Consider the following 15,602-nt stretch of genomic DNA (forward strand, 5'->3'; position numbering starts at 1 on the left):
ATGCCACAAAACTTTATTTTGGAGATCGAGGTTTTTGACTGTTGGGGAATCGACTTCATGGGGCCCTTTCCACCTTATTATGGGAATCTCTACATTCTTTTGGTCGTGGATTACGTTTCCAAATGGGTTGAAGCTGTAGCAAGTCCTACAAATGATTCGAAGGTAGTCCTCAAGATGTTCAAGCACATAATTTTCCCACGGTTTGGTGTCCCTAGAGTGGTTATAAGCGATGAGGGGACTCACTTTATCAACAAGCTCTTTGCAAACCTTTTGAGGAAACATGGTGTGACACACAAGGTTGCTACTCCTTACCACCCACAGACCAGTGGGCAGGTCGAAGTTTCAAATCGGGAAATCAAAAGCATTCTGTAGAAGATGGTCAACTCAACCAGGAAGGACTGGTCCACAAAGCTTGATGATGTCTTATGGGCGTATCAGACAGCTTATAAAACGCTTATTGGGACTACTCCTTTCAGGCTAGTTTATGGGAAGTCATGCCACTTACCTGTCGAATTCGAGTATAATTCCTTGTGGGCGACTAAGCAAATGAACTTCAACATCAAGACAGCCGCAGAGAAACGCCTTATTCAGCTGAATGAGCTTGATGAAATTCGCATGGATGCTTATGAGAATGCTAAGATATACAAGGAGCGGACCAAGGCTCTCCACGATAAGAAGATTATTCCCAGGGACTTTGCTGCCAATGATTTGGTTCTTCTTTTCAACTCAAGGCTGAAGATTTTTCCTGGAAAATTGCGTTCTCGTTGGTCAGGACCTTTTCGAATTAAGGAAGTCATGCCTTAAGGAGCTATTGTGCTTTGGGATCAAGAGGGAAAATAATTTACTATTAATGGTCAACGCTTTATGCCGTACCTTGCGGAGTATGATCCGATAGAGATCTCCCTCCCTCTGGAGGAACCCCAAGCTGCTTAGGCAGCAAGAACAGTCAGGCTCGAGACTCTAAACAAGCGCTACTGGGAGGCAACCCACAGGGTTTGCATTCGTTTACCCTTCTTTTCGGATTGTTTTTTTTTTTTTTTCTTAGGAAGTTTGTTATTTTGTATTTTGTACAGAAACACTTGAAAATCACGTTTGGTAGTAAGCCTTATTCTGAGGAACAGGTTCGAAACGCAGAAGATGTGAGTCCTTTTTCAAGGAATGTTCTGTAGCCATCAAGATCAGCCAGTCCACTGTTGGATCAGCCGATCCCCGTTCCAGGTAAGTAAATTGGGAAAAAGAAAGAAAGAGAAAACAATAACAAGGCAAGGAGAAGAGAAGGAAGGGAATTGGTATACCGGGTTTTTTAACTTAAATTGAACCGGGTTAAACCCGGTTTCATGTTCATCCTCCCAATCATTAAACCTAATTCCTTTTCTCTCTTCCTTCTTTCTCTCTCGCCGTCGCCGACTCTGATCTCCTTCTCTTCTCGATTTTCTCCTTTACTTTGCCTAACTTCTGAGTTTCTATCACTCGATTTTTCATCCTTCTTCCAACACATTTGTTGTATCAATCAGCCGAACAAGGTAAGTTCTTCCTCTCCCGATTTCTGTTCAATTTTTGGCGCTTCCAACGTTTAAACTTGAAATCTGTGCTATTTTCTCTTCTTCTTTCCGATTGATGATGGAATTAGTCAGATTAACTGTACTAGACAACTCTTGGAACTAGATTTAAGCTGTTGTGGCTTGAATTTAGCATAGGCTTGTAACATAGGTAGGCTTGATTAGTTAGGGAATTTTTGATTATATTCTTTTTTTCTCACATATTGAATACTTCCTACTTTGCAGAACATGCCTAAACGATGCCGAAGAGGTAAGGAGACTGCCCCTCCTACCGAAGAGCCACCAACAAGGATTTGGAATGATGCTAAGTGGTTGATGGAGCCAACTCGTTTTGTTGATCGAGAGCTTTTTGAGAAGATGGGTTGGTAAGAAACATGGGGTTTGGTACTTTTGCTGAGAAGACATGGGACTTACATGAGCGGCTCACACGAGAATTCCTTGCCACCATACAAGTGGATTTGCCTGGCGGTTCTGATATGGTGGCTGAGCATTGTTCGATCAGTTTCTTCCTGCTTAAGAAGCACTATGTCATCTCCATGTTTGATCTCTGCGACATCTTTGGATTCCCTAAAAACAGGTATGCAAAATGGAGAAGCTAGATAGTAGGACTGCCGTTTGGCAACTGATTGGCGCTGGACATTATGTTTCTCGAGGAGCCAGGCAGTCTCGCATCCGCAACCCAGTCCTCCGAATCACTGCAAAGTTTCTGAGCAACACCATTTATGCTAGGGCTGAGACTAGTACATTGCAGCAACCTGAGTTGTGGATGTTTTTCCATGGCCTTCGCCGGTTCTTCCACCCTCCGGATTCACCCATTTACCAGCAAACTCATGATGTTAATTTTTGATTCCTACTTTCTAAGGAGTTTGAGCAGGTGCGGAGGAACATGGCTCACGCTAAGAACAAGAGAGTTCTGATTGGCAGCTTTGTGACTCCTATTATCGAGTATTGTGGCATCGTTTTGCCATCACATACTTCAGTTTCAAAGCGAAAGCTACTTGACCTCAAGTATATGTTTACCAGTGAAATTTTGGTACGTAATAACTTCCGATACCGCTTTCAGGACAAGGCTGGTCACCTTCGCTACATGCTGATCCCTATGCCCTTTTCGCTTCACTTCGCAAAACACAGAACATCGACTTTGATCCTCCTGCTGACGTCCTTCACGATATTGACGACGTTCTTTTGGAAGGAGAACGTGAACCTGCAGCCACTAGATCCCGTAGCGGCACAATCCATGCGGTTGCATCCACATCTTCACATCCGTCTCATTCCCTTCCACCATTTCCTCCTTTCGATGTGAACCAGTTTGTTGCCACCACACCTAAGGAGCCGCCTCAGTCTGAGTTTGAGAGCTGGGTGTACGACACGCAAAGGAAGAACAACATGTTGCTCACCCGACTGGCTACTTGGCTTCAAGGTCTCGCACCGTCCTGTTTTGCACCACCACCATCGGCTCCCACCGCTGCCAGTGACGCCGAGGATACAACTACTGAGCCTCTCGGTTCAGACCATTCTGCAACCTCCTCACCTTCACGTCAGTTCTGACCCGTTGCTGTTTCCTTACGGGTTATTCTTGTTCTTTTCTAGGATTTTTTATTTCTATTTCTTTTTTTTTATTATTGTCGGCGTTTTCTCTTCCTTAGCTTTGCTTTCACACCGGGACGGTGTGAAGTAAGTCCGGGGGAGGGATGTCTCCAAGTTACTAATGTCGTTTTCTTTGGTTGTTTTCTTTGAATTTTTCTTTTCTTTGAGTCATTTTATCGAGTCTAAAAAAAATGTTGGGAAACTATGATCATTTTCTAGGAATCTTTGCCTTGAACTAACACTGTTATGATTGTTTTAGTACTTTTGATTTGGAATGAAGCTTGGAATGAACATGAGCAGTCTCAACATGCCCCAAAAGACACTCGCCAAGGAAAACAATCGGTTGAACCAGAAGTTGTCTCTAGCCTTGATAACTTCACCGGATTTAATTTCTTACCTTGGGGCTTGGTATACATCCGACAAGACTCTTCCCTTCAAGCCTCACGAGACATGCATCTCCTTGCAAAGTATGCTTCCCCTCTCTCTTCCCTTCAAAAGAAAGAAGAAAGAGGATATAGGTAATAAAGAAGTGAACCGAGGGTTGTGCGTAAACCCGTGCATCCTTCGGAATTCATGGAAACATGTCCAAAGAAAAGAGCAAAGGATCGCTAAAAAAAAAAAAATGATACCCTAGAAAATTAGGGAAAAATCTATCCTTTGGAAGTGAGAAATGGAGAGGAAAGGGAGTATATGAAGGAGGTCTTGGGCAATAAGAGGTTGAAGGAGTCAATAAATTTCAATGATCGATACTCCCATGGTAAGACCGCACCTTTTTACTAATCTGATGTAAAGAGACAATGATGGAAAGACTGAAGATTCTTTAAGGCTGTGGAGTTCAGAGTAGGGAGTGTTGATCCTAATCATGGGCAGAGTACAAAAGTAGTTCTTAAATTGATTTGGTGAAGAGTGCAAAGAAGAGGTTCCCAAGAATATGTGAGTTTCCACTTTCAAACATTTTCTCTGTTCCTGAGTTTTTGTCTGTTCTTGCTTAAGGACAAGCAAAGATTCAAGTCCGGGGGAATTGATCTGTCTATATTTTATAGGATTTAATCTTGGTTTTCACACCTGTTTTGAGTTTTTTGTTAGGTCCTAGTGTGTTTTTAGAGTCTTTTTAGTCTTGTGTGAGTCTTTACAGGTTCTAGGTGACTTTGGAAGGAATCTGAGTGCTTTGGGGACTAAAATATGCATCTAGAGCTGGATTGGTTAAAGACTGATCAGGCTAGCAAGCAGATGGTGTGAGAGCAGAAACAAATATTCTGGATCGGCTGATCTACATTCGGATCGACCGATCCCGAGTCCGACGCAACTTTTCCTTTTTCGTTTTAAACCGACTTTTAGGGTTTTATTTTACTATTTAAGCACGAGGCTCGACCTCTAGAAAGACAACTTTTATTCTACGCAGTTTTTGAGTACTTGTAAGCTTGGGAGAAGATCTCTAATCCTTGTGTATCTCGTTGGAGAAGAATTCTGAACCCTTTTATTTCTTTTTGCAAATCGATTATGTCTTCGTCATCTTTTATTTGTTGTTCTTTTATCTCCATGTCTGAGTATTTTATCTATTGGGTTTCGGGTTTCAAAAGGGGTTTCATGATTTTCTAAACTTAGGTTGTTAGATTTGCGGATTGATCTATTGTGTTCTTCATCTATTGTTGTTCTTATTGCCTAAACTAGATTAGCTACCTAGTTTATGATCATAGGTTTAATTCATCTAGGCATCAAAAGTGTTGTTGAGTTGCTGGAAAAGAACTTAGGTGAACAAGGTGGACCTTAGCCAACGATAGTTGAAGTTGAGACACCTTGTGAACAGATCAAACTTGAACTTATTGCTTGCTAGGATTGTTTAGATTCAAACGACGGTTTAGAGTTTCATCAATACCTTGCATAGATAACTAATGCTACGAGAGTAGGTTAGTTTTACATTCGAGATTTTAGTTCAAGATCGGTATCTAATGCTTTCCCAATCCGACACCTAAATTTAGTGATCATAGCGCCCAATACCTTCTCTTGATTTTTACAAACCCTATTTTATTTTCTGTTTTAATTCGGTTACTTGCAACACAAACTTCTCTTTGCTTTAGCTATACTCGGTCTATATAATTTTATAGTGCATCGCTTGGTCTCTGTGGATTCGACCCTGAAGTGCTACGAAGACACCACTAGATCGTGGTTGAGTGCACCTTGGGTTTTAATTGACATGTGATCAGGAAGTTTGTGTAGCAAGTAATAATTAAAAACGGAAAGTAAATAAGTTGTTTCTAAATCTAAAAGGAAATATTGGGCGCAGGGAATCTATGGGGATATAATTCACAAACTAAGGTGGAAGATGGGGATGCATTAAATACCGTTCTAGAACTCAAATCACGGTTGTAAAGCTAACCTACTTTCGCAGCGTTTACTATTTATGCAATGAATTCACTAAACCCTAAACCGTCGTTTGGACCTAGCAAACCAAGCAAGCAATAAAGGTTCAAGTTTGATCTGTTCACAAGGTGCCTCAACTTCAACTTTCGTTGGCTAAGGTCCACCTTGCTCACCTAAGTTCTTTTCCAGCAACTCAACAACACTTTTGGTGCCCCGATGAATTAAACCAAAAATCTTAATCTAGGTGATCAATCTAGCTTAAACATTAAGAACAACAATAGATGAAGAAGAATAAGATCAATCCCAAATCTAACAATCTAAGTTTAGAGAATCATAAACCCCTTTGAAACCCGAAACCAATAGTGAAATTACTCAGACATGGAGAAACAAAAACAGCAAATCAAAGATGAATAAGACATAATTGAATTGCAAAAAAAATAGAAAATAGGGTTTAGAAATCTTCTCCAAAGTGTCTAGAAGGATTAGAGATCTTCTCCCTTCAGCTCCCAATACAAAATAGGCTCAGAAAAATAATGCTTATGTCTCTAGAGCCCGAGCCTCTAACTTAAATATCAAAATAAAACCCTAAAAGTCAGTTTAAAACGAAAAAGGAAAGGTTGCTTCGGGTACAGGATCGGTCAATCCCGAATGCGGATCAGCCGATCCAGGATGCTTTTCTCTGTTTGCTCCATCTGCTTGCTAGTCCGATCAGTCTTCACCAAATTGGCTCCAGATGCTTGTTTTCATCCCCAAAACACTCAGTTTCCTTCTAAAGTGACCTAGAACCTGTAAAGACTCTCACAAGACTAAAAAGACTCTAAAACCACACTTTGACTCAATAAAAGACTCAAAAAAAACCTAAAAACTATGGTTAAAACCTATAAAATACAGACACATCAAGCGCACGGTACTGATCATCCAAACTCCTCCGGAACGTCACCGAAGACATCATCTCCAGAAACCATAGCGCGAGACCTTGCAAAACCAACCAAGCAACCGATCAGTATGGGAGTAAAGACATATCAAAAGCGCAACAGATCCTGGATAGAACGAACACACCCAAATGAACTGCGCACTGCATACCGCGCACTGTGTCCTACGTACCGCGTACTGCATACCATGTACCATGCACTGTGTACCACGTACTGTGTACTGCGTCCTGCGTACCACGTGCTATGTACTGCGTACTGTGCATTGCGTCCTGCGTACCGCGTGCTACGTACCATGTACTGCGCACTGTGTCCTACTTACCGCGTACTTCGCACTGCGTCCTGCGTACCGCGTCCTGCATACCGCGTACTTCGCACTGCATCCTGCGTACCGCGTCCTACATAACACGTACTGCACACTGCAGCCTGCGTACCGCGTCCTGCATACCACGCACTGCACACTGCATCCTGCGTACCGCGTACCGCATAAACACGCCGCAACATCCATCTCGCTAAGCTCCGAGCTCATCGCATTGACCTCGTACTCAATACCTAGATATCACAAACACGCTGATTTCTGAAGCACGGCCTAGTCTCGCCGAATCGAGTAAACCATTGTCCCGTACGCAAACCCCTGGTCTCGCCATAGTCTCGCAAGAGTCCCCATCTACTCCCCGTACGAAGACCATCTCCCCATAGTCTAGTATGAAAAGGTCTCAACCTCACTAACTCTGAAGCACGATCTTGTACTCTTAAACCCTCAAGCTCTCCATAATCTCGATCCCGCCACTTCACCACCGAGAATCTTGATCTCGCCTTCTCACCACCATACAGAACCGTTTACCGTCCAACCTCTCATATTGTACCGCGCATTGCCTTGACGCCCAAGAATCACCAAATCGATACTCAGACCATCTCGGCCTCGACGCAACCCAGATCTTGCAACTATCTCAACATCGTCAAGTCTCAAGCTCGACGTAACCAGTATCCCGGCTAAACAAGCACCTCGCTAATACGTGCAACTCTTCATCTCGCTGATACGTCCATCTCGCCATACGGCGCCGTTACACTAATCTCGCAGGAACACTATCCACCTCGCCCAAGTCATGAGCTCGCCATTATCTCAACATTTCCAAGCCTCGAGCGCGCCATGACAGCGTCACGTACGCTATCATCGGTCTTTCCACCATAGGACTTGGTCTCTACGCCGCAAGTCTCGATCTCGCAACCCAAAGTCTCGACCTCACCGCCGAAACTCGCGAACACATTACCTCGCACGCCACGACCTCGAGCTCGCCACAACATCACCACGCCTCGCACCGACTTTTTCTCTGTCGAAAATCTGCTCAACGCCATCATCTCATCTCGCGTAGAGACCAGTAGGACGCCTCACGGTCCTGATCTAGGCGGCAGAGAACGGCAAGGCACGTCGGCACGAGACCAGGACGCATCACGGTCCTGATCAGGGCGGCGGAGCATGGCAAGGCACGCCAACAAGAGACCAGGACGCCTCACTGTCCCGATCTGGGCGACAGAACACGTCGAAGCATGGAGGCATGGCAAGATTGGCGGACAAATCAGTGGACCTGGTCGGCGGTTCGGCACAACGGGATCCGACGCTGGATCAGATCGGCGGTTCGGTGCTGACGGTATGGAAACAGTGGCACGGACAACGGCGCACAACGACAGAGGAGCTGAACGTGAAGAAGCCGTAATCAGCGGCGAGAAGTCATGGCCGGAGCAAGGATAGCGCGAGCAAGGATCGATCTCTCAAACAAGGACCACAAAAAAAATCTAACGTAAAAAGATAAGGGAGAAGGAGAAAGAAGTTTACCTTTTGGAGAGGAGAGTAGAAAGTTAGAAGTAAAAATTAGGTCAAGGGGACATATTTATATGGAGGGGACCAGCGCGTTGACCGAGGTAAAAAGGAAAACCCTAATTTTTAAGCTGTCTCCACTTCCTGCGCCTCGGGAAAAGTGCAGAACACGCAAAACTCTCATTTGAAACCCGAGAGACCTATAAAAATGTGCGCAATGCACTATTCATCCTGGAATCTCCTGGATACCTTGAAAAACGTGGGCAATATACTATTCATCCCGGAATCTCCTGGATATCTCGAAAAACGTGTGCAATACACTATTCATCCCAGAAATTCCCAGATTCCTCGAAAAACGTGTGCAATGCCCTATTCATCCAGGAACCTTCCGGAGGATCTTCAAGCTCTTAAAAATCTTCTGTTCCTTCCGCAAGATGGACCTAGAGATGCAGAATTGTACCCGACGGGCTTAAGCAACCAATCGCACATCAGACTAGGGGGACCATTGTTGGATATGGGCTTTGCCCCCAACATTTCTGGACCCCAAACAGAAGATTCCTAAGAGATTTAGGGCCTAAAGTCATGGATCTAGTCCATCTGGCCGCAGGGGCGAAATCGTCATTTTACAGAGAGAAAGAAGAAGCCCTAGGTCATTGGCCCACTATAAATACCAAAGGTCGTTGTCAGAGCTCTAGATCTGAAATCTTGGTAATCAGAGAGAAAAGTGCATTTACATTCGTATTAATTGCGCTTAGAGCTTTGATTGCATTTTCTGTAAACCCTTCTCTTGAATTCTACGTTAATAAAAGGACAAGTTCCGATTTATCTCAAAGAATATTCGTATTATTTATATTGTCGATTTCATACATCAACAATTTTGACTATTGATTACTTCCAGGGAAAAGTATAGTATGATATAATTGAAATGCGAGTAAAAGTGTGGTCCATGTTTGTTATCATTCTTTGATGCTCGGATTTTTTTGTTTGAATTTACATGTGGGAGGTTTTTTTGTTACTTCTTTTTACCTAAAATTTTGAACTATATCTTTCTTACAATACTGTTTAAAATCTTAACTTAATTAAATACCTTAGTCAAAGATTTAAAATTTTACTTTTTTACTAGATTCGAGAGATTCGACTTTTTAAACATATAGTTTTTTATAATTAATTATTAATGGTGTAAATTTTACCAAGAGTCCATAATATCGCATGTAAAACTATTGGATGTGATCTTATGTGTTGTCGAACTCGGAAGAGTAGTTTAATCAGAAAGATATCATACATTACATGCAAAACCGTATGTGTAAATCTGAGTGTTGCTGGAAAAAGGTACGTCACAAACTTATTGTTTGTATGATTTTTTTTTATCACAATCACATATAATTAAAGACCATCACAATAGAATTAGATATCGAATATTTTTAATGCTAATATAATTGTCGAAATTTTTCTTGAGACAAAAGAACTACTCTGAAATTAGGAGGACATATGTTGATATATATATATATATATACACTAATATACCACCCGTACACTACAAGAAAACAGTTGATTTGTGATGGAAGAATACATTCCAAATCCCTCGCAAATCAACAATAGCAAGGGATTTGCGAGACATACCCGTTCCTCGCAAATCGCATCTCGCAATTTGGGGAACATCGCAAATCCCTCGCAAATTTTGCAAGGAATAATCATGCAAATTGCGAGGGATTACCTTCCTCGCGGATGTAACGCATATTGTGAGGGATTGTTTTTCTCGCAAACGACACGCAATTTGCGAGGGATTACTTTCCTCGCGGATGTAACGCACATTGCGAGGGATTTTGTACTCGCAACTGTCAAGCATTTTGCGACGAATTTGTCTCTAGCAAATACATTGCAACGTTGCCATAGTACATCCCTCGCAAATTGTTGTGCATAAATTAAAAAAAAAAAAAGAACAGAATTGATATTTAATTTAAATCATTATGTTTGATATTTTGTTGTGAATTTAAAATCGACAAATAAAATTCTAGATAAAATAAAGAACATAATTGAAAAACGAGAAATAAAATTCTAAATAAAATAAAACATAAATATTACAAAAAGAAGTTGTGTTTTAGTTTTTCCCTCACAGGGGATATAGTCAGCAAAAAAAGAGTTTTTAAAAGGATTGAGAGAGAGAGGTCATGTTTCTGGTCTCAGTTTGGCTACCAGTTGCTCCCGTTTCACCGGTGTTGCCATCTGGGTTGGTGCCATCTGGGATAGTGCCCTCTGGGTTGGTGCCTTCTAGGTTGGTCGCTTGTTGGGTTGTCGGGTTCCGAAACTTCGCAGCAAACTCAGGATCTTTTTCGGCGAGGTAGTCGAAGTATGCATCGTAGCTATGCATTCTTTGTGTCTGGGTTTGGATAAACTCCTCAGCTGCAGCAAGTTTCTGAGCCAATATAACCAGATCATTGGAGACAGAGGTGGTGGACCGCTACTGCTAGAGGACGCTTCAAACTGCAGCGAACCAACCCCAAAAATCCTGTTTTTCTTCTTCGGAGCAACCTAACAACAAAACAACAAACAAAATCGCGAGTTATCACATGCAAAACAATCGAAGATATCACAAAACAATTGCAAGTTATGACATACAAAAGAATCACAAGTTATAACATACAAAACCATCAAAGATATCACATACACAAGAATCACAAATTATCACAAACAAAACAATGGCAACAGTTCAACCATAGAGTATTTAAAACCAACAGTTCAAAACAATGATAACAGTTCAACAGTTCAAACAAAACAATCGCAAGATATCACAAAATCATTAGAAATACAATCATTAGTAAACTTAACAACACAGTTCAACCATCAGTTCAACATAGAGTATTTAAAAAAACAACAGCACTACAAATTTGAAACTTACTTCAGTGTAAATTTTGTTTTTGATATGAATGGGCACCCCACCAGAAGCAGAACTCTCTCCATTATCCCATGTACACAGCTCAGATTCCAACTCTTGAATCTTGGATGACACCTCATTGAACACGGACTCGGACTTGCCATCAGTAAATGAGCCATCCGGTTTTCGATGAGTGTCTTCTAAGATTCGTAGGAAATCCGGAGTTAGCTCACCAGTGATCTCAGACTTGAAAAAAAAAAGACATTGATTAGTTATAACAAATAAAAGAGTTCAGAAGGCATAATTATAAGAAAAAAAAAACTTAACGAACTTACATGCTTTCGAGCACGGGCTTTAAACGACGTTTGGCCTGAACGGTGCTTGTATATTCTGGTGCCATCCGGATCATGATAGGGAGCATTCCGACTGTGGTTGCTCTTGATTTCTGATTTTGGATCAAGCCAATACCGAACAAGACCAACCCATACTTGAGGATCAATCCACCGTGGCTTTGCCTCATCACCTTTAAGCTTCTNTTGTTTTTGATATGAATGGGCACCCCACCAGAAGCAGAACTCTCTCCATTATCCCATGTACACAGCTCAGATTCCAACTCTTGAATCTTGGATNCACACATCATGTCCTTCAACTTGTCCTCAAACTCTTGCCTCACTCTATCGTTTAAGCAACGGTCCCAATTGTATATTTGCTTGCAAAAAAAAAAGGATTAGTCTATATTTAATTAAGGCAAAGAAAACATATTGTAAATGGCAAACAAAGAGACTTGACAGTAGCCGCAAACGTTTCATACCAACGGTCTACCACTGCAGACGGCGTCTGTGTCCAATTGGCATGGGGCTCTTTGAAATCTCTTTCAAATATGCTTTAAACAGTAGCCGCAACAGATGAGTCTTGGTCAAACCTTCAAAAGAAATACAACTTTCAGAATCCATACAAATACAACTTTTTAATTATATTATCAAATTAAAAACATAAAACAAACTTACCACAGAGATCCTGGAGGTCGGCGAGGATCTAGTTTAGTTAAACCAGATCGTCCAGGACTATCGAGTAACTCCTCCTAAGTCAGGTTGTTGAGACGTTGGGACATGACTGTAGAGGAGGAACGCGCGGGTTGAGATGCAGTAATGTCAGGGTTCGGCGCAGTGCCACCATGCGAATGAGATGGTGAAGGCGTATTAGAAGGAGGCGTCACATGCAGGGGTTGCGAGGTTACACGGCGGTTATTGTGAAAACCGGGGTTTATATTGTTAGAACCGGAGGGACCGTGACGATTAGAAGCACTGGGAGAGGCTAAACCTTGATCCGTCAGAAATCTTGTGTAATCGTTGCCTCCAAACATCTATAACAAAAAAAATCGAAATCAAAATTAGTAATTAATACAAAGTGGTATTATCAGTAACCAAATCGAAATCAAAATTTGAAATCAAAATCAAAATCAAAATCGAAATTAAAACCAAATTAGGGTTTATAAACAAAATTAGGGTTTATACATACGGAATCAAAACCAAATAAAAACGAAAATTAAATTAGGGTGTATACAGATACGAAATCAAAACCCAATTATAAAGAGATTAGGGTTTATACAAAACGAAATCAAAATCAAATATCAAACGAAAACAAAACGAGATTAGGGTTTATAAAAACCGAAATCATAAACGAAATTAAAACAAGATTAGGTTTCTACAAAACGAAATCAAAACCAAATACAAAACAAAATCAAAATTGGATTAGAGGGTTTATACCTTTCAGAATGCGATTGAAGAAGAAGATCGAAAGACGAGAGATTAGGGTTTGCAATTGAAGAAGATTGGAAGACGAGAGAAGCAGATCGGAAGAGGAAGAGGACTAGGGTTTGATCGGAGGAGGAAGAACCAGATCGGAAGAGGAAGAAGATAGTTTGACCGGAGGAGGAAAAACCAGATCGGAATAGGAAGAAGATGGTTTGATCGGAGGAGGAAGAACCAGATCGGAAGAGGAAGAAGATGGTTTGATCGGAGGAGGAAGAAGAAGATTAGCTTTTGTCGGCGACTGGTCTGAGCTTCGCTCAAACTCGATTGAGTTTGTATATATAAACTTTTTGGAATCTCGCAAATCTCTCGCAAAATTTGCGAGGGATTACCTATGCGCCCTCGCAACTCTGTCACACTTATTAAATATTGCGAGAGATTTGCTAGACTATTGGTGTTTAGGGTTTACGATTTGCGAGGGATTAACTAGGGCCACTCGCAAATCCCTCGCAAGATATTAAATATTGCGAGGGATAAGCTAGACTCCAGTTGTGTGTAGGGTTTACGATTTTGCGAGGGATTACCTAGGGGTCCCTCGCAAATACTTAAATATTGCGAGGGATAAGCTAGACTCCAGTTGTGTGTAGGGTTTACGATTTTGCGAGGGATTACCTAGGGATCCCTCGCAAATACTTAAATATTGCAAGGGATAAGCTAGACTCCAGTTGTGTTTAGGGTTTAGGATTTTGCAAGGGATTACCTAGGGATCCTTGCAACTCCCTTGCAATATTTAAATGTTTAGGGTATAGGTTTGCGAGGGATTAACGACGACTTTGCGAGACCTTGCAAGCATTCCCTCGCATATCTATCGCAAATCGATAAATCTTTTTTGAAAAAACAAGAAAAACCACAATTGCTCAATCAAATTCATCTTCTTAACTACTAGAAATTCCATTATCATCATTAGAATCTTCTTCATCATCAGACAATTCAAATTCTTCTAATTCAAGCTCTTCTTCAAATACATCATCAACATCTTCTACTTTAGGGTTTAGTGGATCATCATGTTAGTTGATGATCAAGTTGTGTTGCAACTTGAAAGATGTTAAAATTTCCATTGCAAACCTATCAAAAGAAGATGTTATCCACATTGAGACACAAAAATCCATTGCAATGTGCAAAAGCTTAGGGTTTGAGCATTTAGTGTTTAGGGTATATAATTTGTGAGGGAGTAACGACGTATTTGCGAGAACTAGCAAGAATCCCTCGCTAGTCACTTGCAAATCACTAGCAAATCAATCGCAAATCCCTCGCAATGTTTAAATGTAGGTTATACTCGTAAGTCGCTCGCAAATAATGTTTAGGGTATAGGCTTTTGCGAGGGACTTACGACGACATTGCGAGACATTGTAAGCATTCACTCGCACTTCCAACGCAAATACGTCGCAAATTGATAAATTTTTATTAAAAAAAAAAAACAACAAAAAATACAATTGGTCAATCAAATTCATTTTCTGAACTACTAGAAATTACATTATCATCGTTAGAATCTTCTCCATCATCGGACTCTTCGAATTCGTCTAATTCACCCTCTTCTTCAGAAACATCATCAACATCTTCTACTTGCCTGTTTTGTGGATCAATGTGGATAACATCTTATGTTGATATGTTTGGAATAGAAATTTCACCGACATTTTCTTGTTGCAACATGACTTGATCATCAACTAACCCGATTATACGGTCTCGAGGATTAACTTTAATGACTGATAACCACATTTCACGTCTTGGCCTTAAACGAGGATAGGACAGAAAGCTCACTTGTTGTGCTTGTGATGCTAGGATGAAAGGATCAAATTTGGGGTACGATCTGTTCGCATTCACATCAACAACTCCCCAATTATTTACTCGCACGCCTCGGGCCGATGGATCGTACCAGTTACACTTGAAAAGTACGCATCTCAGATTCAGAAGGCCTGGATAATCAACTTCTAATATTTGTTGCAAAACGCCATAGAAATCGCTATCACGAGCTTGTACATAAATTCCATAATTTTCTGTAGCTTTGCAACTTCTATGTGCGTACATATGAAAAGTATAACCGCAAGTAAAGTACATCGGAGCGGTAGTGATCTTCGCTCTTGGTTCTTGAACAAGCTCATGCAACCAAAGAGGCAAGGGTTCATTTCCACATCCATTCTGAACCTATATAAACGAAAAAGATATTTAGACCATAAGTTTATTTAAATTATAAATTATAATACGTATAGTTTAATTTATTTCATATATATACTTACATAGTATTTTAACAAATTAGCGAAATCCCGCTCTTTATAAGCCTCATAGTCAGATTCTTCAAAATTCGGATATGTTTCACGAATCTGCATTTCAAAAAGTCTTAAAAAATAGAGATTTGTTAGTTCGTTAACTTAGAAAATAAAATTAATTTTAGTTTTTAAAAAAGAATACCTTTCAAAAGGTTGAACATAATCTAGATTCCTCAAGATGTAATTGTGAGCTGTTCGACAATAGCTATGATCTTCCCACCATACTTCCTTTAACTTTCCAGCAAGTCTTCCTATCTGAGCAAAGATATCTGGAACATCAGAAACGTTATATGTAGGTGCAACGCCTCCGTCATCATATCGTCGAGTACGTGTTTTTTTGGTTCTCACGGTGGGGCTAAAGTAGTATGATGTGAAGTGAGACGTTTCCTCTGTTAAACTCCCG

The 15,602-nt window shown here is 41.0% G+C and overlaps 2 protein-coding genes and 1 long non-coding RNA gene across 4 annotated transcripts in view; 1 reads left to right on the top strand and 2 right to left on the bottom strand.

Moving 5' to 3' along the window:
- On the top strand, window positions 1-1,928 carry LOC104783416. The gene is made up of 4 exons (XM_010508577.1): window positions 1-333; window positions 439-711; window positions 1,074-1,139; window positions 1,785-1,928. The coding sequence occupies exons 1-4, from the start codon at window positions 1-3 to the stop codon at window positions 1,926-1,928; spliced, it is 816 nt and encodes a 271-aa protein (XP_010506879.1).
- Window positions 10,356-15,602, bottom strand: part of LOC104783417 — a 6,362-nt gene continuing 1,115 nt past the window's right edge. Inside the window, exons 4-5 of the mRNA XM_010508578.1 lie at window positions 11,149-11,370; window positions 10,356-10,781 (exon numbers count right to left, since the gene is read on the bottom strand). Of these exons, the coding sequence (XP_010506880.1) occupies window positions 10,521-10,781; window positions 11,149-11,370 (483 nt within the window). The 3' untranslated portion in view covers window positions 10,356-10,520. The remainder of the gene's footprint in view (window positions 10,782-11,148; window positions 11,371-15,602) is intronic.
- LOC104779453 lies at window positions 11,764-15,574 on the bottom strand. Of its 2 annotated transcripts, XR_766470.2 has the most exons (6): window positions 15,342-15,574; window positions 15,170-15,269; window positions 12,891-15,077; window positions 12,132-12,487; window positions 11,936-12,046; window positions 11,764-11,833 (listed from the first exon to the last, which is right to left on the bottom strand). It is a non-coding gene; the product is annotated as an uncharacterized LOC104779453 (long non-coding RNA). The 2 variants fall into 2 exon arrangements; XR_766469.2 differs by having other exon boundaries at window positions 11,764-12,046.

This window comes from Camelina sativa, chromosome 4, assembly GCF_000633955.1.
Source record: "Camelina sativa cultivar DH55 chromosome 4, Cs, whole genome shotgun sequence".
In the NCBI taxonomy this organism is placed as follows: Eukaryota; Viridiplantae; Streptophyta; class Magnoliopsida; order Brassicales; family Brassicaceae; genus Camelina; species Camelina sativa.

Excerpts from the sequence above, each read along its gene's own strand:
- LOC104783416 (XM_010508577.1), top strand. The coding sequence starts at position 1 with ATGCCACAAAACTTTATTTTGGAGATCGAGGTTTTTGACTGTTGGGGA. Across the intron at positions 334-438 it reads ACCCACAGACCAGTGGGCAG|ACAGCTTATAAAACGCTTAT; the intron begins GTCGAAGTTTCA and ends TGGGCGTATCAG. Across the intron at positions 712-1,073 it reads ACTTTGCTGCCAATGATTTG|AAACACTTGAAAATCACGTT; the intron begins GTTCTTCTTTTC and ends TATTTTGTACAG.